This window comes from Cyprinus carpio, chromosome B1 (assembly GCF_018340385.1).
Source record: "Cyprinus carpio isolate SPL01 chromosome B1, ASM1834038v1, whole genome shotgun sequence".
NCBI classification, from domain to species: Eukaryota; Metazoa; Chordata; class Actinopteri; order Cypriniformes; family Cyprinidae; genus Cyprinus; species Cyprinus carpio.
This window is the reverse complement of record NC_056597.1, coordinates 20,769,137-20,794,994: the sequence shown is the minus strand read 5'-3', so window position 1 is coordinate 20,794,994 and position 25,858 is coordinate 20,769,137. Positions and strand designations below refer to the sequence as shown.

Sequence of the window (25,858 nt, the reverse complement as noted above, 5' to 3'; positions counted from 1 at the left end):
TTTCTTTGTAATTATTTCTGAAATGTATAGCAACTTCTTAGTGAAAATTCTTTTAAAGCAAATTTTGCACCAATAATTTTTTTTTTCTGTGCACATAATGTATACTTTTTAATTTTGTTTTGAGTTGTATATATATAGCTTTGAGTTATATATATATATAGCTTGCTGTGTGTGTGTGTGTGTGTGTGTGTGTGTGTGTGTGTGTGTGTGTGTGTGTGTGTGTGTGTGTTTCAAACTGTAATAAATTCACACCAGAAGTGAAAGTCGCTGGTAACAGAGGTTAATTCAGAACCCAATTTCCCAGACATTTATTGTGCAGTCTTAAAGATCAAAAACTTTTACCCCAGTATCAGACAGCAGGAACGTCTAGAGATAATGCACATTCAAAACAATAGTCAGAAATCTGAAAAATGTCAGCGTTGACAGCTCGTGATCACGTGATCTGAGCATGAGGGCACACCCGGTTACCAATCGTACTATGGTGAAGGCTTACGTTTAATATTAACGAGCCTCGCTACGTCACCATGGCGTACGTAATATTAATGAGCGTCGCTTTCCTCCTCAAGCAGCGTCAAATAGGGTCTAATTAATATTCATGAACCAGGCCTACGTCATAGTACGATTCGTTACCCGGTAAACAGGTGTAGTTTTTTTTCAATAATTCCACTTACATATCTCAAACTAGCGCTATTTAAACAACCCACAGTGAATAATCGAATTTATAAATTACAATTTAACTGTCTGTCTCATCAAATTCGAACTTAAAAACAACACGATACCTGTTCAACAATCTTTTTGTATCTTTGAGTGGCTTGATCGATCAAATCCCGCACCATCCAACCGTCTTTACACGGGACGACAATCCTCGTTTCCCCGAAATTTACCGTCACTTTCATCTTTTCTGCGTCATCAAACGTCGAAATATCCTCGTAGTTTGTTTACAGCAGAGTTTCTCTTAAAGCGAGCGCTGAAGAGACAACAGGTGTCATTGGTCAGCGGTTACAGGTGATCTTCTTTCTCTTTAAAGTGCTAGAAAAGTCTTGAGTGAAGCAATATTAAGTCAACGAACGGAATAATCGTCCAGGAATCATTCCAACCCGCACTCCGAACAGACTGAACAGTTCTGGATGACAGAGAGAAGTCTCGATAGGTTTCTCCTGAGTTCGCTCCCGCTAATGTCCAGAGTGAAACCGGAAGCGGCGAAATAGTAAGTGAATAGATAACTCAGACTGCTTTATGAAGCTATACACGCTCAGTCCCCATAGAGAACCATTACTGCGGTAAGGAAGATGTACTTTCACTGCACATTCAAAATTTAACACGGCAGGGTGAAAACTTTTTTTTTTTTTTTTTATGTAACCTGTGGGAAATGATGTAAAAGAAAACAAAAAGCTTTTTAGTAAAGAAATAGTTAACCTGAAAGTGACAATTCTGTCATTATTTCTTTAGTCAAGTACAGATTTAATACTAATCACTACAATGCCTTAGTGTTAAGAGACCTAAATTTAAACTTGTATTCTCTGTGGCTTTGTAATTGATTATAAGGTCAATTAAGTTCAGTTAATCTATCAAATTGATTCACTTAGTGAATTTAAACTGGTTAAAAAGGCTAAAAAGGCATTGTAGAAATATCAATATTAAATATGATTTTTGTGACATTCTTAAGCTTCTGGGGGGGATCTGCCTCTGATAGATAGATAGATAGATAGATAGATAGATAGATAGATAGATAGATAGATAGATAGATAGATAGATAGATAGATAGATAGATAGATTGATTGATATAGATAGATTGGTATGTATATTTTTTGATAGGTAGATAGATTGGTAGTTGGAGAGACTCTATACATGTGCAGAAACTGATTATTGAACGTAAAGTTCTGAGAAATATTAATTGCATGGAGTAAAAAGACTAGGTTTTGCATTTAAATTGCATGTGAAATTTATCTAAATTAAAGAAGAGAATCTTGTTTTAACCTCTTCACTCACATCCACTGTTATAAATAACAAACACAATTTCCAAAACTGTAAGTTAGACTCTAGACTTCCTGTTTGAGACATTAGTTGACAGTCCTAAGGCTCTGCTTTGCAGCTACATATTTCAACGACAATGGGCTGTTGTCAGAGGACTATATTGTGCATACCTTTTGGCAAGTGTTTCATTGACCCGATTATACTATAAACCTTCTTCGACACCCTTCCAGCCCTCTCACCACACATATGCATGAAGATAGCAATGCGACAGCTTTATTCTTCCCACTATTTGAATAAATTCTAAATAGCATTCATGTACTTTAATTAATTCAGATTAATTATGCACAAGTATTCTTCATAGCTCCCCAAACTATATACTTGCCCAGAAGACTTGCACTATACTCTTCAGAAGTTTGGCATCTGTATGATTTTTTAATGTTTTTAAAAGAAGTCTCCTGTGCTCATCAATGTTGCATTTATTTAATCACAGATACAGTAAAACAGTAATAGGGTCAAATATTTGTGCAGTTTAAAATCATTTTTTCCTATGTTGATATATTTTATTCCTGTGATGCAAAGCTTCAGCATCATTACTCTAGTCTTCAGTGTCACATGATCCTTCCGAAATCATTCTAATATGCTGATTTGGTGCTTCAGAAACAATTATTTATTATTATCAATGTTGAAAACAATTGTGCATTGTAATATATTTGTGGAAACAGTGATATATGCCTTTTTTGATGAATCAAAAGTAAAAAAAAATACAGCATTTATTTGAAAAAGAAATGTTTGGTAACAATGTAAAAATCTTTAGTGTCACTTTTGATTGATTTAATGCATCCTTGCTCAATTAAAAGTTAACAGTTAAGAAATAAACAGTTCTTGTAGTACATACACCAATATTAAAACAATACACTGGATAGTAAGCTGGCACTGCCCCTTAAGTCCTAGGCCATCCCATCATTATAACAGGAGATGCCAAACTGTGCCATCTGGAGGGGTGACTGTGCCAGCCAAAACACAGGCTTGTCTCTTTCTGATATCCGATTTCCCATATATGCAATTACCATAAACATTTGGAGAAAGTTATGGTTCACAATGGTTCCCGTTCCTCCCCATAAAATATAATGGGGAAAGTAAAGCTCAAAATGTTTTTGGAACATTCATTCATTTAGAAAGTGTAGATGGTCTCACAGCACATGAGGTTTATGAGGCACGCATTTAAAGCGAGTATGACAGATGTGTCAAACATCAAAAATACTGTGTAGCCAGCACAGAGGAGTTAATGGAGCTGGTGTAGCTAACCATTATAACTATAAAACAGCGTGCCTCAAATGCTCAGAAGAGAGCATTTAAAAAATCTCAAGGGTATCAAGCAATCGTTTAACATGATGGCTACAATCAGCGGGAAGCGCTAACATAAATCAACTGTAAGTCCTTATATAAACAAACCTTTCACTGCCAATTAACTTTTCATTGTCTACAGCTATTGCTAGCCAGTCAAGTGCTCTCATTTGTGTCATATCATTTATTTGCATTAATTATTTTCTTCGTTTCATCCCTGCAAGGTGCGTAAGCTTAAGTAACAATAAATAAATAAAATAAAAAAGTGAAAGTATATATAAACTACCGGTCAAAAGTTTGGGATCAGAATGGTTTTGAATGTTTCTTACAGGAGTTTCTTATGCTCATCAAGGCTGCATTTATATGATTAAAAATACAGGAAAAAATATAATATTGTGAAATATTATTATGATGTAAAATAAAGTTTTTCTATGTTAATATACATCAAAATCTAATTTATTGCTGTAATGCAAAGCTGATTTTTCAGCCTCATTAATCCTCATTGATCCTTCAGAAATCATTCTAATATGCTGATTTATTATCAGTGCTGGAAACTGTTGTGCTGCTTAACAATTTTTTGGAACCTGTGATACTTTTTTTCGGGATTCTTTGATGAATAAAAACTTAAAAAGAAAAGCATTTATTTAAAATAGAAATCTTTTTTAACAATATACACTACCATTTAAAAGTTTGGGGGTCAGTAAATTTTTATTCTTTTTTTTTTTTTTGAAAGAAATTAAAACTTTCATTCAGAAAGGATGTATTAAATTGATAAGAAGTGATAGAAAATATTTATATTGTTAGAAGAGATTTATATTTTGAATAAATGCTGTTCTTTTTAACTTTTTATTCATCAAAGAATCCTGAAAAAAAGTATTGCAGTTTCCAAAAAAATATTTGGCAGCACAACTGTTGCCAACATTGATAATACTAATAATAAATTAGCATATTGGAATGATTTCTGAAGGATCATGTGACACTTTATACTAGAGTAACGGCTGATTTAAATTCAGCTTTGCATCATAGGAATAAATTACATTTTAAAGGATATTAAAATAGAATACATTATTTCATATTGTAATAACATTTTGGCAGATTACTGTTTTTTTTCTGTATTTTTGATCAAATAAATGCAGGCCTGAGACTTTTTTTTTTTTAAAAAACATTACAAGTCTTACTGACCCCAAACTTTCGAACGGTAGTGTATATATATTCAAAAGTTAACATTCAAAACGGCAGCTGTTGGAAAGGAAGTCTCGCCTTTCATTTTAAAAAGTCAGTCATTTTGGTATTTTTGCACTCCTACTGAATGGACTATAGTCTTAAAGAAGTTCATCCAAAAATTAAAAATGTATCACATTCATGTCAACTGTGTTTGTGCTTGTTTGCCCAAATCAACAGTATGACTTTCATTTTATGGGCCAAAAAAAAGAGAGACATTTTTCTAAACATCTTCTGATGTGTTCTCACAGATAAGAAACCCAAACATGTTTCCTTAACCATAACTAAATATTATTTTATTGTGTAAAATTAAGTGCTATTATATTCTTTTGTTTATCATTCGAATAAATATGCAAACTTCAGCACAGGAACTGAATCATTTCAATAAATGAACCATCTGTTATCTCACGGATAGGAAAACCACACAGGTTTAGAATGACATAAATGTGAGTAAATAATGAATTTGCATCCTATTATTAAATGTACTTTGGCTTAAACTAACACAAACTGAATGATCCCCAAACCTTTTGGCAAAATGTTGATGTTCATGTGAGTCAAAAATGGACAACATGTCTAAAACAGATAGTTGTAAGCCGACACTGCATTCCATATCATCAAAATCAACTAAAACTCTACATGGTGGTGATGGCGTCAAAGTGTGGGAATGTGTTTCTGACTCTTGCTGGCTCGCTCTGTTCCAGCACATTCTGAAGGAAAATCTCCCATCATGCATCTGAAACCGAGACCAAATAGAGTCAGCGAGTCAATAATTTACAACACAGAAAGGATCAGAATGAAACAAAAAGCACACAATGGCCTAGTCAAAACCAGCCAAGATGCTGAAACAAGCAGTTCCTGGAACATTCCTGGAGTTCCTGGAAGTTCTGTTGAGGTTAAAATTCCAACAAAGTGATATGAGAAACCGCTATCAAATTTCAAAAGGCCATCATTGCTGTTGAAGGTGGTACGAGGAATTACATTTCACACAGTAGACACAGGTGTTTAAAAACATCATTAAATAATTAAATAAAAAAGAAGCATTATTTCTCTAGGAAGCTTCCCTTTATGTTATACATTTTTTTATTAAAATCCAAAAAAGAAATAAGCAGCAAAAGATCAAATTAACAAGGAAGCTAATATTTTTCATGGCACTGTTGCAGGAGTGTAATATCATTTTACCACTCTCATTTTGTGTGGTGTGCAAAGTATTCATTTCACGCTTATAACCTCAGTCTGTAGTGTTTTAATTGATTGGGCTTGATTAAATGGCTTATTGCATTTGCACTGGCGAGTATGAAAGTAGTAAAGCACTATTCTGCAGCTGCTAGACAGTAAGCATCATTCAGTGAGTTCATGGAGAGGGCAACAGAAAGAATGAGACTCCGTTTTGGTTGAAGAAAAGCTGTTTATCTTTTTCCTATTGTGAAATAACGTGCTCGGAGGGATGGAGGCCTGATCATTTTATGCTGTTCATCAAACCAGTCTTTAGTGCTTTATATACATGGTTTGCTTGAAGTAAGAGGGATTGTTATGGGCTGTGTTCAGAATTTAACAGCATAATGCTTACAGAAAGCGTGAAGTATAGTTACCCTCTTTAAAAATGCTTATTCTTCATTTTTAATCCAGTTTTGAGTCAAGAAAATGTTTATGAGTCAAAGAAATGTTTAGCTGCTCATATTTTAGCAATTAAGCTATTTTATTTAATCAAACGTTAAAATATAGTGACCAAGAGCAGCATTATAAATATTACATTATTTGGTAATTATTTGTAATAAAAATAGTGTTATTATATTCTTTTATTTATTGTAAAAAAAAAAGAACAGAAAAAAGGTTGTAATATCTGCACAGAAACTAAAATGGATTGAGTGAACCATCTTTGTAAACCAATTTATTCAAATTAATCAAATTTCTAAGTGGTTCATATGAAAAATGTGTGTGTGCAAATTATAGTGATGACAAATCATTAGTGCAGTGTATTCTCATGTATATTATATTGGGGGGTCATTATGGATTTACTTTTAAACAATATCTACTAGCATTTAAATATATTGTTAACGAGTTTTTACAAATAATAATAATAATAAAAAAATGTTTCCACCAGAAAAATATTAAAATTATCATCTGAATTTTAACATATACACATCAGAATTGTGAGATTAAAATAAAAAAAAACAGAATTGCAAGAAATAAACTCAGAATTTAATAAAAAATCTAAATTACAAAATGTTAGATAAAAATCGAGAGAGAAAAAGTTGCAAAAATAAAAAGTCAGCAACCAATTTTCTTTATTCTGTGGCAATAACAAGCTTTCATAATAAACAGCAAGCAACACATTGAAATTAACATTAAATTGTGATGTAGAAAGACTGAAATAGTCTTTATTTACAACTTTGAGATTGTTTTACTATGTATAATTTTTTGCATTCAGTGCATACTATATTGTGCAAAAATATTAAGTATGATATGCTAGTGCACTATTTCAAACATAAGCAATGAAAGTGTATTGTACGTAGGTTTGAAGGATCATGTATCAAAAGTACCTTTGTTATAAAGGGAGCACCCTCGTTCACTAGTACTTCCTGTTGTGGGTGGAACTGTGTGGTTTATTCTCTGTGTACCCATTGAAGCAAAGGGAACAGATCGGTTTAACACACTGCTTGTCTGTTTATAGAAAAACCAGCTTCCTTTATTTTATCTCATGACCAGGAGATTTTGACTGGACGTGACTTCCCCCAAAGTGCAGTTCTGCTCTCCTTATCTAACCAACAAGAGAGATAATTTAGAAGAATGAGAAATGAAATACAAGGCCTGTTTTAAACTTCCCAGGTCAGTGCTACCAAATTATGCAGAAATAGAGTACAAGATGTACATTTGTTTATCATGTAAATTCTTCACGCATGGTTGCGCTCCACATTCCTTGCATTAGTATGCATGTGCACGACTTGCTTTGCACTCGGTGTGGGTGTATTTAATTGCATCTAGCGTGTGTCAGAGAACGTTTGAGCACAAACAAACAAACCTGATTGCATTTTCAGAGGTTACCGAAAGCCTTTTCTCGGAAGATCTTTGCGGACGTTGTCTTGGCTCTTATTCAATCATTCTCATCAGTCTCTCCTCCACATCTGCCCTGTGTCTTCCATTTAATCCATCACCGGCCCCTACAGACGCCGAGCACTTTGCCCAAGCAGAAGACGTATTGTTTGAGAGGAATATGCTCATTACGCACAGTTATGGCAGGCCGGGGTTGGATGTGTCAGGATATGACAGGCTTGTGCACACAGACGGGATTGTGTCATCTGTTTTCATTGCCTAATCTGGGCTTCGGTGGGCACCAAGTGATGTTTTAACAATCCTAAATCAATTTCCACCTCAAAACCAAACAACAGATGGGGTTCCCAGATCTATTTGCCTTGAACCAACCATATCTGGAAAGAAAACAGCTTAGCTTAGGGGTGACAGCAGATATTGGATATAAAGAAGATATGTTAGTTCCCCGTTGAACTACCTTTTTTCATTTTACTTTCTTTTTTTTACTTACAAGAGAAAAATGTGAGACCAGCTGAATTAAATATATATTTTTCATTATGTATTAAAAAACTCAGACTTGATCACTTTTTTATTATATTTAGTGATTTTTTTAGTAAAACCAATTAAATTAAGTATGTGTATGTATAAATTACTTGATATACACTACCAGTCAAAAACAGTAAGATTTTTTGTTTTTTAAAGAATTCTCCAAAATACAGCAAAAGTAATAATATTGTGAAATATTTTCACTATTTAAAATAACTGCTTTCATTTATATAAATATATATATATATTTAAAATGTAATTGATTGCTGTGATGCAAAGCTGAATTTTTAGCATCATTACTCCAGTCTTCAGTGTCACATGACCCTTCAGAAATAATTACTCCAGTCTTCAGTGTCACATGACCCTTCAGAAATAATTATGATAATTAAATAAATATATATATATATATATATATATATATATATATATATATATATATATATTTATATATATATATATATATATATATATATATATATAGTACAGACCAAAAGTGTGGAAACATTACTTATTTTTAATGTTTTTGAAAGGAGTCTCATCTGCTCTCCAAGGCTGCATTTTTTTGATTAAAAATACAGAGAAAAAACGTAAAAATTTTAAATATTATTACAATTTAAAATAATAGTTTTCTATTTGAATATACTTTGAAAAAATAATTTATTCCTGTGATGCAAAGCTGAATTTTCAGCATCATTACTCCAGCCTTCAGTGTCACATGTAACATCCAGTCTATCACATGATCATTTAGAAATCATTCTAATATTCTGATTTATTATGAGTGTTGGAAACAGTTCTGCTGTCTAATATATTTGATGAATAAAAGGTTAAAAAGAACTGCATCTATTCAAAAAAAACAATTCTAATAATATATATTCTAATAATATATTTTCTTTACTATCACTTTTTATAAAAGTAAATAAAAGTATTGATTTTATTTAAAAAAAGAAAGAAAAAAAATTACTGACCCCAAATTACTGACCAGTAGTGTATATTGTTATTACAAAATATTTATATTTTAAAAACATAGCTTCTTTTTTTTATTTTATTTTTTTACTTTTTATTCATCAAAGTATCCTAAAAAAGTATCACATGTTCTGAAAAAATATTAAGCAGCAGAACTGTTTCCAACTTTGATAATGAATCATCATATTAGAATGATTTCTAAAGGATCATGTGATAATGATCCTAAAAATTCAGCTTTGCATCACAGAAATAAATGATAATTTAAAGTATAATAAATTTAAAAACAATTATTTTAAATTGTAATAATATATCACAATATTACATTTTTTTTCTGTATTTTTTATCAAATAAATGTAGGCTTGATGAGCAGAAGAAACTTTTTTTTTCTGTATTTTTTATCAAATAAATGTAGGCTTGATGAGCATAAGCTGTGTGTGTGTATATATATATATATATATATATATATATATATATATATATATATATATATATATATATATATATATATATATATATATATATATATATATATATATATATATATATATATATATATATATATATATATATATATAATATTGTTGTTGTTGTTGTTGTGTAGAAAACAGCCGAGTAGATTTTTTTTTTTCAGGTTTCTTTAGATGAAAGTAAACTTTCTAAAGCCTACTCCTAATAATTCAATGAATTCTGACTAAATATTGTGTAATAGTGTTAATATATTATACATTTTTATTTGTATTTACTTATTTCTTCCGTAATGGCAAAGCTATCAAAATAGATCAGTTGTATCGGCTGTTTCCATCAGAAATGATTCTAATATGCTGATTTGGTGCTTAAGAAACCTATAGTTTTATGAGGTTATCTAAAGTATATAAGTGTTTTGTTTCTAAAGGTCAGTTGTGGGCTCTCAGGGGAACCCGTGTGGGCAGCTATGATGGTGATCTGTTCCTTTAATCACTAACTCATGAACAAAGCAATCTTTAAGCAATGAAAACAACCTTTAACCATGTCTAATAAAAGCCAGCTCCTCACTGTTCAAGACTTTTTAAAGAGATAGGTTAGGTGCAGAGGTGCATTTTGGGTTATGTAGGCCTATTCTTTTGACCCTAGACTGTAAAAGTAATTACAGCAGCAACTTCATTACTTTAATAGCCAAATACATCATCCTTGATTACTTCTGTCTTCATTAGACACCAAAACCAGTTGAAATATGCAAGTTTGGTCAAGAAAAATATGTCCTACGTCCAAAACTAGGCTTTATAAAATTTCTTTTTAGCCTTTTTAACCAGTTTAAATTCACTAAGTGAATCAATTTGATAGATTAACTGAACTTAATAGACCTTCTAATCAATTACAAAGCCACAGAGAATACAAGTTTAAATCTTGGTCTCTTCACACTAAGGCATTGTAGTGATTAGTATTAAATCTGTACTTGACTAAAGAAATAATGACAGAATTGTCACTTTCAGGTTAACTATTTCCTTACTAAAAAGCTTTTTGTTTTCTTTACATCGTTTCCCACAGGTTACATAAAAAATTAAAAAAAGGTTTTCACCCTGCCGTGTTAAAAATGAAAAACATAATAAGCTACAACCTAAAATCTTCACACATTGACAGGTGCTAAGAAAGAAACGCTAGCATTAGCACAGACTTACACCTGTGCCTAATGGATCAAATTAGCGGATTGTCACAAATCTTTCCCCACCTCGCTGACATCTCGCTCGCGCTGCAATTTCCGCTACATTTGGGGAGCCGCTTAATTAAAGTTCATTATGGCATGCTAACACTTAGCAAAGAGGGAACAAATCCTGTGATGAAAAACTACAGCAATTCTGGAGCGAGCACGACATTCCTAATTTCCCCACTAATTGCTGCAAATGTCTAACAGCGATTTGGGCAATTATGAGGTACATTTCGAACAAAAGCAAACAGGGTGGAGGTAATACCGCTAATAGCAGGAACTGGCTTGGTGAGGTTGTGATGAACTTAAATTGAGGGGGGAACGTGATTGTGGAGCCGAGGGAACAGCTGGCTGGCGTGGTTTAATATGACTGAATGGCACTGTTCATTTATCACAATGAAAACCCCTGTTGGACTTTGCAATACACGCTCACCATGTTCACTGACGATGCTACACTAATACATTCTTCAGCTTTTTGGAGCCAGCTGGGTGCTTAAAACTGTCATAGTGGCTTACTTTATTCATTTACCACACCTCACAGAATTGTACTAATGCTGTATTTCTATTTTAATGGCTTTTTGAACTGTTTAGATGGTTCATTTAGTTGCACTTGTTCTCAAAAATACCTAACCCTTACGAAAATTAACCATGGTTTTTCTACACAAACCGCATGGTATTTGTGGTAAAACTACAAATATTAAACAGTATGCCAAACAAACACTTCTACTTCAATAAAACCATGGTTAATTTTCGTAAGGGAAGTTATGAAATTACGTGATTGCATTTCAATATTTTATTCAGAATACAACATAGATGACATATCAAATGTTTAAACTGAGAAAATGTATCATTTTAAGGGAAAAATAAGTTGATTTTAAATTTCATGGCATCAACACATCTCAAAAAAGTTTGGACAAGGCCATGTTTACCACTGTGTGGCATCCCTTCTTCTTTTATAACAGTCTACAAGTTTAGGAATAGGAATGTTGTCCCATTCTTGTCTAATACAGGCTTCTAGTTGCTCAACAGTCTTAGGTCTTCTTTCTCGCATCTTCCTCTTTATGATGCGCCAAATGTTTTCTATGGGTGAAAGATCTGGACTGCAGGCTGGCCATTTCAGTACCCGGACTGATAACAGTACTGATAACAACTTGGGTTGTCCTTGTCCTCTTTAGTCCGGATGACATGGCGTCCCAGTTTTCCAAAAAGAACTTCAAATTTTGATTCGTCTGACCACAGAACATTTTTCCACTTTGCCACAGTCCATTTTAAATGAGCCTTGGCCCAGAGAAAACGCCTGCGCTTCTGGATCATGTTTAGATATGGCTTCTTTTTTGACCTATAGAGTTTTAGCCGGTAACCGCGAATGGCACGGTGGATTGTGTTCACCGACAATGTTTTCTGGAAGTATTCCTGAGCCCATGTTGTGATTTCCATTACAGTAGCATTCCTGTATGTGATGCAGTGCCATCCTCCAGCTGTTCCTTATATGTGCATTTAACTTTTCCGGCCTCTTATTGCTACCTGATTTCAAAATCTCTCACTTTCAACATTTGATATGTTATCTATATTCTATTGTGAATAAAATATAAGTTTATGAGATTTGTAAATTATTCTATTCCTTTTTTACTTACAATTTGGACAGTGTCCCAACTTTTTTGGAATCAGGTTTGTATCTATCTATCTATCTTTCTATACTATCTATACTGTAAAGTTGTGATCACTCATTTCAGTTGAGGAAACCGATTGCCTCAATTCATTATAGAAAACAATAGTTATTATGAAACTCATTTGAGTTTACTAAAAGAATATTTTCTAAAATACAGTTAAAATCCACTCAATTATTTTACATTACTGAAACTTAAGTACAACTGCCACTTAATTTAATAACACTGACTCTTTTACCTACTAGCTAGCTAGCTAGCAACAGCTTGCTACTTGGCATGCTAAAGCACACATGTGCTACAATAAGAGACTACTGCTGCATCAGCAAGTGCCAATACTATTAAACATAGACTTAATATAACACTGAATTGCCTTATACAACATAAAACACGATATGTAACCACAGAATTTGGTTAGAAATGTCAGTTTTCACACACAGTTTTCTCTGAATCCGAGCATAGCCCATCCAAACACATCTGTTGAGGAAAAAGAGATGTGTTCAGACCTGACAAAAATATCTATAGTTACTACATTTTGCCTTTGCATGAAAATATTACAGTTTTTTTTTACAATCTCTAGAGCATATTTCTCAATACTTACACAGTAGATCGCTTTTTCAAAACTCTTCACACTTGGCACAGCAGTTGATTTCACTTTTAAAATGCACTAAAAATACCAAAACACTTAATGTGTTTCATCAACTCATTATTTTATAACACTTGCAAAGCTTGTCACTCATAAACAATCAACTAAATAACACTAACTAGAGTGTAATATTGTAGGCCAAAATAACGGAAATGAACTTGCCTCCATAAAGTCACCCTCTATAGGTGCTCAGGCCTCTTTTAAAATCATACCAATCATATTTACCTGCTCACATCCTGTTTTTCTGTGGTTTATAGGGTTGTCTATATGAACCATGCCACACTTTCCCTGTCAGAAGCCTTTAGAGTCTTCGTGGGCTTTTAATCATTTCCTATCTGACCCCAGAGTCAAGGGTGACCAGAGAAAGAGAATGAAAACAAAAGAGAACATAAACCGTTTCATAGATATTAAATAGCTCAATTTCTGAAGATGATGTTACAGTTTTGAGTGTTACAGTTTGCTATGGTGTAAGCAAGCACAACTAAATGGTTTTATCATTCATGCTACAAACTTGGGATTGCAAATATCAACAGACAGACTTAGAAGTAATTGTAAAGACTTTTATATTTATGATGCTAAGCTACTTAAACTGACAAAATTTCTCAGTGCACCCACACTAAATTCCTCTGCTTTCAGACACATCAAAAGAGAAGTTGTATTGACAGAGATTATTTTTGTTTCAACAGTCGGATCACATCCCTGGTCTAGGAGCCCCAAGCATGGCACCAACTCTAGCCTCTGTCTTTCAAGTGCTGGCTAAGATGACCCCAAATGTGCTGAGCGTTCAAATGAATGGTACGGAAGATTTCGGTTGATTTCTATAGAGAAAGGAAGAAAAGGAGCATAAGAGTCTCAAGAGAGATGAGAAGGAAAGAGAGGAAGAAAGGTTCAAAGAATGAGAGAGAGAGAGTTGCTGTGAACAGAAAGAGCAAAGGATGAAGGAAAATCGTAAGGCCTGCTTTGGTTGATGTGGTTCAACTTTCTGAGAGCTGCTTCGAACATGCGATTCCTTTTCAATTGTTGTGTTTAGATTAGTTCCACAGTTTACGATTATGATGCATATTGCAAGTGTTTTGAAGTATATTATTTAGGGGAAAACACATTCGTTCAGGTACGAGGGTAAGCTCTGAGAGAAATTGATACAGCAGCATAGAAATTGTATATTGCATGAAGAAAATGATGTCCAAGTTTTTGCATTGTTCTGTTATATTTATGACATTTACACATTTGTAACAAAATTCTAATTTCCATAGTGTATCTGGACATTTTGTAATTCCCATCATCCCACCAATGTTCATTCTCATTAGATTTCTATCATTGCCATTTTTATGACTTACTTCATTAATATTATTATAGAATGATTTTATAAAGATATTTTTAATAAACATAAATTTAAGGTATTAACACAAATTGTACATTATACTGTAATATTTGCATTTAATGTAGAATTTATCATTTTTTTGAATAATATACTGTATTTTTGCAAAACAATGAACTATGAAAAATCCTTAATAGTCCCCAAAACGCCCTTATTTTCAATTTTCTTCAATAGTTTGTTTCAACAGTTTACGGATTTCTTTTTTTTCTTTTTAGCATGTTTTGAGCTTTAAGCTAATTCATGATACTTTTTTCTGTTGGATTTGATTGGTGATTTAAAATATGTTGTTGAAATGTAATTCTGACAGAGTTTTGGACATTTTGTGTGACGGAGGACTTTCCAAAATCACCATCTAGTGAATCGATTTGCCTTAAAGGGACTTTGAGTGTAATCAAAGTATGTGTGCAAATCTAATTACACTCAAAGGAAAGGCAAAATAACTTCCTTTAAGGTTTTCTGTGCCTCGTGGAATAGTAGAATGCACGATAAAAGGAGCCTAGACGGGTTCATTCAGATCTATTATGAAATAATCTCTTTATCATCAAGCAGAAATAATTCTAGGCAGAAATAACCTTTTCTTTTGTCTCCGTTTGAAGTGTTTTTCGGTTCTTTCCAATCCGCAGCAAAGACAAAGTAGCTCATTTTCTCAGGCCGAGAAAGTCTGTCTTGCCTTCTGTATCCCATTCCCTAACAACAGATCAATTAGAATTGAGTTGCAGTAAGCGGGATGTATTGATCTATGATCATAATTTCCATAAATGCCATGAGCCCAGAGGCACAATTGATCCAGGCCAGACTCAGGCCATTTTGTCTATATATGAGCATTATTTGCATCATAATGGGAGTCACCATGGCTATAGACTGAAGAAACATTTTTACATGAAGATCATGTTATGGAAAGTAAAAATCCCAAGTGAGGCCTCTACATTATCTCCTCTGCTTCTCAGCCTCGTTTAGAGGATTAAACAGAGACTTTTAAACATTTTAATCCTCCAAACTTAATTTTTGCTCATTTTCAATCTTGTACTTATTCATAGTAATTGTGCTGCACAAGTGCATAAACCATTAATTCTGACATTGGTGACGGAAGATAATTAGCACTGTGTTTTCGCCTCCTACTGTTTTTACTGTACATCTTCCAATGAAACTGATCAATAACTCCCTTTCAAATGCAATGTGTTTTGAGCGTATATAGAGCTTACATTATTATTAGATAAAGTATTGAAATGTCAAGATCTTTTGGAGGTGAATGTTGTTAAAATGTCACCAGGGTGTTTTGTAATATTTTAACTCTTCTTCTCTTTTGTTGTGACCCATTTTGCCACAGTAATGATACATTTTCTTGGTCAAAACTCCACAATGCTTTAGGGTGTTGCCAGGTCATTGCTTTATAATTGCTAGGGCATTCTGGGTGGTTTCTAGGTTGTATACCCAGCCTCTTGTTCATTGTAGTTTTTTTGCTCATTTTTTGTCTGCTATGTGAAAATCAAAAGTCTAGCACAGAACAGATTATATGTATTCAGGGTGTTTATTGTAAGAAACTGGCTTAAAAGAATTTTAAAGATAAAGGTTTTAGATGGAAAGATGCACACATTGTAAAAACATTAGGCTATTTTAAACACTCTTTATTCTTACTGCACTGATTAATATTAATCGTGACCCTGCTTCCACATCTACAAAGGAAATCAATAAATACAGTTTCACACAGCGCTGGTGTGTGAAAACACAAACTCTAAAGGTCAGCAGCCAGTTACTCGATGGCTGGGAAGCTAAAATCTCACTTCAAGGCTTCAGAGCAAAAAGCATATTATTGTCAGAGATCCGTCATTTTCCAGCCCAAGGAGGAAACTGTGGGATTGACTCTGAAGACAGTCTTGGCTTTAGCTACACAGTGCCACCTACAGACATAGAACTGTTCACTTATGACACTCCGTGTTGCCAAGTCTGCAGTTTTCCAGCAGAATTGGGCTACTCTGTGCTGTGGGTTGTTTTTCATGAAGAGACCCCAATAACGTTATATTTAGAAGAACCTGGAATGCAAATTTTACCGGAGGATTACTGCCGAAAAACGTGTATTTTACCCCCTTGATGCAATTTTTTTTTTTTACTGGGGATCTCCCCTTGAAAACACGATTGGGCTAGTTTTGCGAAATTGCGAAACCTGGCAACCCTGATGACACTGTTAACTTTATTATAATTTCCACATAGCCTTCATTTTTATTCATTTTTGGTCTTATGGCAGATTTATTCGGAGGAAAATACAGAAAAAGTCAGCATGAGTGAAATTTTAATGTTAAAGATTTGGTTTCACTAACCCCTAAATATGTAAACAGGACTACATATGTTTTACTTAACAATCACCCCTAATTATTTGTGAGATCTGTGCCTCGTTAACAACTGTTTTCCCTAGTCTTTTCCTTAATGTGACAAAGACAAACTGCCCTCTTCTGTCCCCTGCTGTGTTGTTCTGTGGGGATAAAGAACCAAACACTCAAGCTCATTAACCAGATTGTTTATATGGCGTCGCCCTCTGAGTTTTACATGGTGTCACATACTACATACTACAATACAACATAGTGTCTCTCAGTAATACAGCTGGACTCATGATGCGTGTGACTTCCAGATGTAAGAGATGGTCACCCAGACCACAGGAATGGTTATAAATATAACACCAACATTTCAAACATTTCCATTTTGTTAATGAACCCAGTTTGGATTTATCAAAGAGGAAGTTATTTTGAGTTTTAACAAAGCAAATGCATATAAAGCAGAGAATATATACATACCGGGGGGTTCAATTACTGCAAAATGACACGATCAGACATGATGGATAACTGGCTGCAACTAAATGTGTTTGGAGTGCAACTTCACAAACAGTAATGCAGTGAAATAAGGGAATGTGTAATTGCTTTTGTGTATAAATGCATCTCAGTATATGGATGCACGTGAGAGCTGTTTTCGGACTCAAAATTACCAGATTACCGCCAGACATTATTTCTTTCGCTGTCTCTAAGCATTAGTCCATTTTTCCATCTCTACGGCATTACCTTGATTGAAAAATGGTAATGAAGATGCATAATGAAGAGAGCTAATATCCTGCGGTCAATAAGACAACCTAATAAAGTCAGTAGACGTCCATTTATGCACCGCGGCACCAGGCAGCTGAAGTTTATTATCGGACAGATGACTGAATTACCTTCTCAAAACAAGGTAAATGTCTTTTGATGACAGCGGTGACTAGTATCTCAAAAGGGATTATTAGGGATAATTGTTTGTTAGCAAACATCACTGCTGCTCATACTTGGTTAAGGTGCAGTCATATTTATGCTTGTAAATACTGTGGAGTACTTCGGAGATGCCATGTGATGCATGTCTTCAATAACAGCACATTTCTAATCTGCTGGAAAGGAACACTGATGGTTTGTGAATCAAAGCCCTAGTTTTATTACTCCATCTGTTTCCTCTGGATACGGCCGGCATTGGGTTTCTTGGTTGTAATGCCACATTTGATTTCATCTTGTTTTCCTTTTACTCACACTCCTTTCTTAAGGTCAGGTTTATTTTTTGTCTAACAACACTTCCTAGAGGAAAGAAAAATCACAAATGGGATCTTTAACATCTCAGTTGTTTCTCCTAGATGGCAATGAGATTACATGGACAGCAAATGAAGACTGAAATACTGAATTCTTCTCCCAAGAAACCAAAAAGAAAGTCATTTCACATTCAGTTAGAAAAATGTTTCAAACTGTGTTCGGGTTTGTTTTAAGATGCCCACATGATTTTCAGCCTGAGCCTAGCAAAAGTCATTATATGTTTTTGACTTTCATCAAATTTATTTGTCATTGCTATCATGATGTTTGGTGACATCATCACATACTGGTCATAAAATGAAAATATTGATTCATCATCCAATATAGATACAGCTTTTTTTCTTTTTTTTTTTTTTTTTTTTTTTTTTCACCACATTGTAATCTTGAACTCGTTCTTTTTCCTTCACGCAAAGTTCAATAATATCACAATACTTTGTTTCCAAGGTATTCAGTCTAAAATGTCAATAATCAGTAATATTTCTTTGTTGAAAAAATATTTGTTTTAAAGATATCTTCAGAGTTCCAGTTATTTCTGATTAGTGGATGAAAAAATTAAATAATAAAATAAATACTTGTATTGATAATTCAATCAACACTGTATTATTATTCATTTGATTATTTTTATGTAATTTATGAAATATTTATATAACAATTAAATTAAATTCTTTAAAAAATGTATTTAATAATTAAATGATTTAATGCTTATTTTTATGCTCTCAAAATGAGCCATTTTTGGCTGATTAAATATTGTAGAGGAGACCATTACTATATAATATAGAAATGAGTCATTATGTTTCTAGACCTCACAATCAAAAACTTAAAATGTCATTGTACTTTCTATGTGGGAATCCAGAACTAAAATCTGAAATCAGTGATTTCAATATGAATTCAAGCATTACTCATTAAATTCCTCTGAAGATCAGAGGAATAACCAAATAATCTGAGCTGCTATCAAACTTGATACTTTAACTGTATGTCATCGCTTTTCTCACTTGTGTCTTTTTTAAATTTCTTCTAAGGAATTTTTGGAGTAACATCTGAGACAAATTTCATACTTGAAAGGAACAACTGAGAACTGAATTACGTCTCCTGAGGTTGAAGGAGCAACCAGCCCAGAGAAGCTCATGTAGAGCAGGTGTCCTCAAGCACCTCATTCTCACAGAATGCAGAACGGCATCCAGATCCTCTTATCTGGAGGAGAAATCCAGCTGCACCTCGGAAATATTTGACGGGCTCAGAGGAGCCTGTGATCATGTGACTCTCTGAGCGCTCGGGCTCTGAAATAACAAAGCATGGGTTAAACAAAGACAAGCGCTAGCAGATGTGTGGGAGCAGCAGGCTCCGGATCAGTCAACAGACACGTAAAGCCGCCCGATTCACTTCTCGAGGTAAAACATTTGTCATCCGCATCCACTCAGAGCCAAGCTTTTGGCAAGCGTCTTTATCGTTTCTTACCACGTTGCTGCCACACAAAGAAACATCATGTAGCTCGCAGGCCTGTATAAAAGGAAGAATCACAAATTAGATCTTTTTCATATCTCATTTGTTTTTTCCTAAACAAATATGAGATTACATGGTGATCAGATGGAGACTTTTGCTTAAAGGAGTTTTATTTCAACAAAGAAATTTTAGCAGAAAGTTGATACTGACTGCAAATGAAGGTAATTGAACATGTTTTCCTCTAGGGGTCACAGCAAAAAAAAAAATAGAGATAAATGAAGTTTGTTAAATGATGCAAAGACCGATGCTGTTTGAAACTGTTCATGCTGTTAACATAGGGTGCACATGATCAGATTAACATAATAAATAAGCTGTCCATTGATGTATGGTTTGTTAGGATTTTGCATAGATACATCTATTTGAAAATCACCTTTAAAGTTGTTCAAATGAAGTCCTTAGCAATGCCATATATATATATATATATATATATATATATAGATATATATATATATATATATATATATATATATATATATATAAACCATTTTAAGATTATTTTAGTCATATCTATCTATCTATCTATCTATATATATACACACATACACACACACACACACACACACAAACACACATTTATTGCCAGGGTGAGTAGGTGGTAGGTCATGCATCTAAAAACAGATTTATACTGAACTTGAAATAGTATATTAGCATGCTACTCTTTCTGCCATATTCAGATGTAGCTGAAATAATAACAGTATACTATATTGAATTCAGCCAGCCTGAAAGCCTTTCATATTAAGGGCTCAGCTACTTAATGACACATAATTACAGCTGGCGCTGCCCTCTAGTGGTGTGAGACTCTCTGTTTATGACAGGCTCAGAGCTCATTTAGCATGTTTCACAATGAGCAGCTGCTGCCTGTCTGTGTCTGCGGGGAGTAGAGGGGTCACGGATACCTGCTTCCTGCGGTCCCCAGCAGATGGCCCTTGCTTTCTGGCACCGGAGTCACAGACGCCACCGGTCCCACTCAGGTCCCCTGGGCCAAATTAGAGGCCATTTATGGAGTTACTCAGAACAGCATAATAGGGTTGATAGGCAGCTCCAACTGATCTGAGACCTGTCCTCTCACAGCTTCCTCTCGTGTCGGAGCGTTTAGCACAGCATGTCGTAAAATTCTGTGAAAGACTAACACAACACGCCACCTGATAAACACACTTTATGCTCGTGAGGGAATCAGTGGTGTGTTTTGTAGGATAAAGTGTGAAAGAATCCATTGCAACCTCTGAAAATAGTGAATTTAGGCTGTATTTCCTCTTAGTATGTAGTATAGTGATGTAAATGAGAAAAAAAAACAGAACTTAGTAGAATTGTCTTTTTTTTTTTTTTTTTACAAGCATTAGTCTCTCTTCAGACTGGTGGAATAATTCTTGATTTTGCCCCTTCATTTTGATTTCATTGCATATTCAAAATATACAAACATTGAAATGTTAACAGAAATAATAAAAATAGAAATATAGCCAAATTACAACAGCGGTTATAGATAAATAAATAAATCCATGCATATTTAACATAGATGAGCATAATTTCTGTGATATAAATAATATTTTCATATATTTTAAAAATTTGATCTGATAAAAAAAAAAACCTTGTATTGTGTATCCAAGTATAAAGAATTTTTTTTTAATGATGAAATGTAATGCATCTTATTTTTAAATATATATATATATATTTTAAATAAATTATCTGGTGAAAGCCCTTGTTCAAAAATATCAATATGTCCATAATTAAAATAAATTAATCTAATTTCTTTTCACAGTTAAAAAAGAACCATTTTAATAATGACTATTAATGCATTCAATTTTAATATAAATAATACTTTCGTATAAAAAAAAAAAAAAAAAAAAAATGTTTTCTGGTGAAACACTTGAATTGCAGTATAAAAATGTCAATGTCCAGATGAGGCATAATTAACATAAATGTGCTTTTTTTTCTTAATTTCTTTTTTCCATAATGATGACAATATATTGTTTTTAAATATATATTTTTAAATACTTTTGCTCATGTTGTCAGATGATCAGATAAATATTACTAATATTGTGAAACGAGTCTGTAAAGTTGGCAGCAGTTGAATAGAGCGCTTCAGCTTCTTAATTGGCATGGGCTGGAGGGAAATTTAAAAGGGCGGAGTCAAAATTGAACCTGACCTTTCCAGCCAGCCAGTCAACATTAAAGAGATATAAGTAAGTAGTTGCATCCTTTGAAAACTCAAAGAGAGATCAACAATGGGAAGACGTTTAGTGGTTGTTGATATTATTTTTATAGTTTCTTGTAGATTATTGTGTCGTGCTGAACCATTGAATCAAGGAGAACCATCTCTATATCAGGGCTTTAGTCAAACTGCTGTCTTCAAACATCCAGTGCCAGTGCAAGGGCCTGCACAGTTTGATCAAAATGCGGTAGCATCCAACATGTTTCAAAACTTCATTGAATCCAGGAGACCTGCCCCAGCAATGGTGGGAGCTCCATCACAAGAGTTTGTCCAGATACCAATGCAAGTACACTCCCAGAGAACCGACTACCTATCCATGCCTCTTCAAACAAGCAGGCCTTTGAGAAGCCAAGGACATTTTGGACTAATACAACCTAAACAAACAGTGGACGCTTTCTCACAAACCCAACAGGAATTCCACAAACCCATTCGTGGTCCTGACCTCTATCCCGATGTGAAGGATGAGGTGGTTATGGAGCCAGAGTTTGAACCCAAGGTGCCAGTGTCGGCAAACACTGTCGAGGTTCAGTGTGGAGAGGTCTCCGTCAAGGTGCAGGTGAAGCAAGATTTCCTGGGGAACAATCAGTTCATTAACCCCTCTGATCTGACGCTGGGTGGTTGTCCATCTGTTGGATTTGATGACCATGCCAGGATTGTTGCCTTTGAGTCGGAGCTACAAGGATGCGGGAGCACATTAACGGTACGGTACTGTACTGTATGTCCTGATTAGCACTGTTTCTCCAGCTGTTGTGATCCTGTTAAGACTTGTCTAAAATGATACAAAAATCCCTGTCCAAGATGCTCTTTGGTGTTCTCATGTTTGTGGTCACCTGAATTAGAAGTGTGGCTGACCAGGGGAACCATAACATGTCCACATGATTTATTTATTTTTATGATTTATAGTTTTTCTATTAGAATTTTCTTATTTTAGTGTTTGATTATTTTAGTGTGTTTTTTTTTTTGTGTGTGTTTTTTATTCTTTTCTAGTCTTTTTGCATTTGTCTTATTTTTCATAATTGTCTTTTTATTAATTTTATAAGAATTGTATTTTAATTATCTATGTGTATCACTATTTCTCTTCAGATGACTGAAGATTCACTCGTTTATTCCTTTGTTTTGGTGTACACACCTTCACCTGTTCCTAACACACCTATTGTGAAAACTAATGAAGCTATGGTTGCACTTCATTGCATCTACCCAAGGTAAACCTCTTTAAACCTTACAATCTAACATGGTAGCATGATAATCAGGCTTTAGTTTGTACTTCTAGTGCTATGTTAAAATTTAAAACAAATGTAAGATCTCAAGAAAGTCTTAACATTTTGGTACTTTTATTATACAAGGAATAAAATGACTATTCCAAATAATTAAAATTTTCTTAATCTGTTTTCGAATATTTCTTCTACATTTGCGTATTATGTGACGTTTATTATACTTTTAATCTCTCAATTTTGCATCTTAGTAAAGCATTATAACGATATTCTTTATTACCATGGCGCTAAAAAGTTGTCGTACTGTCTTTGCTTCTCCACGTGCTGTGCATGGTTTCTTGTAACTTTTAGGAAACACAATGTGAGTAGTAATGCGTTGCATCCCACCTGGATTCCCTACGTTGCAGAGAAAGCTGGTGAAGAACAGCTACACTTCTCCCTCAAACTCATGACTGGTATGGAGTCTTCTAGTGTTATTTTGTTTCCATTCTTAATCTGACGATCTCAACCTGTCCTACAGATGATTGGAGGTATGAGCGACCATCCAGTGCTTACTTTCTGGGAGATTTCATAAACCTGGAAGCCTCAGTGGTGCGTGCTAATCACGTTCCTCTGCGGGTGTTCGTGGAAAGCTGCGCAGCTACTTTGGGCCCCAGCGGGGAAGCTGCCACCATGTACACGTTCATCGAGAACAGTGGGTGAGCGACTCTTCCAGACGGACCTTTTGAGTGCTTTACTTCTGGGCTATTGTTGGTTTATGCTCTTAACTAAAATCGTTAGATGCATGATGGATGCCAAGCTGACAAATTCCAGGTCCAGGTTCATGTCCAGGATACAGGATGACAAGTTACAATTTCAGATTGAGGCGTTCCAATTTAAGCAAGATTTCCTTGGAATGGTGAGTCCATTAAGCCCCCAGTGTGTAATCGAAGAACAAACTGGTGTGGTTCCTAACAAAATCAGATGTTTGTTTGGAGTTCATTTCACCACCTTTGCTGTGGACACTTTCTCCATTTCTTCTTTTCAGTCAGTCAAGATCAGAAACGTGTAAAAACAAACACACAGGACAGCTGCTTTATAGTAAAAACTGAAGTTGTAATTCTAATTTAAAAGCAACACTGGCAATGCATATTACTAAAGAGCTGTTTGTTTTAGTGCAGTCTGTTGTATAAAGTGATTTGGAAATAAACATGACGTATTGCAGCGCTGGAGCAAACACCCACATAGCTGTAGTCCGATGCTTTCTTAACTGTGGTTTTCTCACCACTGTAATTTTGTTTATTAAAAGTATTAAAACCGGGATGTTGACGCTTACAAAATGATGATCAGGTGTTTCGAACTCATAACTTAGTGAAGAACGAAAAAGAACTTTGCCATGAATATATCTGGGCCTTTATTGTACAGTTTGCTCCATTTATACTTGATCCAGATCAGACATGTTAATCTGAATTTACTGTGTTGATTTTTTTTTTTTTTTTTCTGCCCAGATCTACATCACTTGTCATTTGAAGGCTACTACCACTTCCAGTCCCACTGATATGATGAACAAGGCCTGCTCATTTGTTAAAGAAACAAACAGGTATGGGTAATGTTGGAAGCGCGTCTAGCAGTCTCCATTCAACATTTAATGTTTGTGTGTGGTTTTTAACAGCTGGACTGCTGTAAACGGAGATGATCAGGTGTGTGGTTGTTGTGAGACAAGCTGCACCATGAGGAAGGGTAGAAGTCTGGATACTGATGGTATCGTTCCACTTTTACATGCATCCAAATATATTTGGTGGGGTATAAGCTATTGCTGTGCAGCTTTAGAATGTTTATATTTTGTATTTTTATTTTATTTTTATTTTTTTAGTTTCCGCTTTGGAAGATGAGGCTATTATTGGGCCAATTTTTGTCCATGAAAGGCTTTCAAAGGAGGATGAGCGTCTACTGCAAATTCACAAGTCTTCTCAGGTGTTGTCAAAAGATGCTGGTGACCATGCTGACATCTCTCAAAAAAATCCGGATCTTACAGACCCCGAACTTTTGAATGGTAGTGTATGTTAACTATTAAATGCACTTTTTTTTTTTTTTTTTTTTTTTTTTTTTTTTTTTTTTTTTTTTAAGCATCTCAAAAACATTCAAATGGCACTTCAAGTTAAGAGGTTCAACTTTTACAAATAAAGATCAGAAGAACAGCACTTCTTTTGAAATTTAAATAATTTGTAACCGTATAAATATCTTTATGGTCGGTTTTGGTCAATTTAATGCATCCTTGCTGAATAAAAGCATTAATTTCTGAAATCTTACATTCCCTGAATCCTCATTGTAATGCGTTTTACTTAAAGAAAGGCAAGTCTTGGGCCCTTTGTAACGGTCAAACTTCCTGGAACATGTTATATTGAACTACTTCAAAACTATAGCAAGTTTATTCATGGATTTACATCTGTGTAAATTCACCTTGAGACCACCATAATTGGAAAAAGTGGCTCATAAAAGTGATTAGCCTGCATATTAAGTCCAAATGTTTTGGGGCCACTGCAAATACAAAGATGTAGGTCTCTGTCAAGCATCCATGTCGTAGCCCTTACTTATCACCTTTTTTTATTTGGAAATTTTTTTTTTTTTTTTTTTTTTTTTTTTTCTCTAGAGTTCTCCATGGAGTTGGTGCTCATGACTGGTCTGGTGGTTGCAGTTGGGCTTTTGTGTGTCATTATCCTTGGAACGTTGCTTTACCAAAGGCGGCAGAAAGGACTTGTGTTGACTTGTGATGACTTGTGAATGACAATAAAAGCGGTTTTATCTAAAAGGGTATTTGTTTCTTTGGGCTGGTGTTGCCTGCAGTTAGTTGGTTAAAGCCCATTAGCTTCTTGTTTCTGTTCGGGGATCCCATTTGTAGTAAATGACCCTTCAGCTTTTAAAAGG

The 25,858-nt window shown here is 34.3% G+C and overlaps 2 protein-coding genes and 1 long non-coding RNA gene across 8 annotated transcripts in view; 2 read left to right on the top strand and 1 right to left on the bottom strand.

The window, feature by feature from the left end:
• LOC109112447 (partitioning defective 3 homolog B-like) overlaps positions 1 to 1,166 on the bottom strand; it is a 142,768-nt gene extending 141,602 nt beyond the window's left edge. For all 3 annotated transcript variants that reach the window (XM_042716992.1, XM_042716995.1, XM_042716993.1), the window contains exon 1: positions 780 to 1,166. In XM_042716992.1, coding sequence (XP_042572926.1) covers positions 780 to 896 — 117 coding nt within the window. In that variant the 5' untranslated portion in view covers positions 897 to 1,166. The remainder of the gene's footprint in view (positions 1 to 779) is intronic.
• LOC122135896 lies at positions 1,073 to 19,813 on the top strand. Of its 2 annotated transcripts, none has more exons than XR_006153754.1 (3): positions 1,073 to 1,207; positions 13,753 to 13,861; positions 19,054 to 19,813. It is a non-coding gene; the product is annotated as an uncharacterized LOC122135896 (long non-coding RNA). The 2 variants fall into 2 exon arrangements; XR_006153755.1 differs by lacking the exon at positions 19,054 to 19,813 and adding an exon at positions 18,082 to 18,365.
• A 1,792-nt stretch (positions 19,814 to 21,605) lies between these two features.
• Positions 21,606 to 25,729, top strand: LOC109097837 (zona pellucida sperm-binding protein 3-like). Of its 3 annotated transcripts, XM_042716991.1 has the most exons (10): positions 21,606 to 21,714; positions 21,797 to 22,443; positions 22,827 to 22,945; positions 23,306 to 23,409; positions 23,475 to 23,652; positions 23,735 to 23,852; positions 24,442 to 24,533; positions 24,606 to 24,694; positions 24,807 to 24,986; positions 25,584 to 25,729. In XM_042716991.1, the coding sequence occupies exons 2-10, from the start codon at positions 21,943 to 21,945 to the stop codon at positions 25,712 to 25,714; spliced, it is 1,512 nt and encodes a 503-aa protein (XP_042572925.1). In that variant the 5' UTR covers positions 21,606 to 21,714; positions 21,797 to 21,942; the 3' UTR covers positions 25,715 to 25,729. The 3 variants fall into 3 exon arrangements, with proteins under 3 accessions (XP_042572925.1, XP_018967003.2, XP_042572924.1); XM_019111458.2 differs by lacking the exon at positions 21,606 to 21,714 and having other exon boundaries at positions 21,721 to 22,443; positions 24,822 to 24,986; XM_042716990.1 differs by lacking the exon at positions 21,606 to 21,714 and having other exon boundaries at positions 21,721 to 22,443.
• The last annotated feature ends 129 nt before the right edge of the window (positions 25,730 to 25,858 follow it).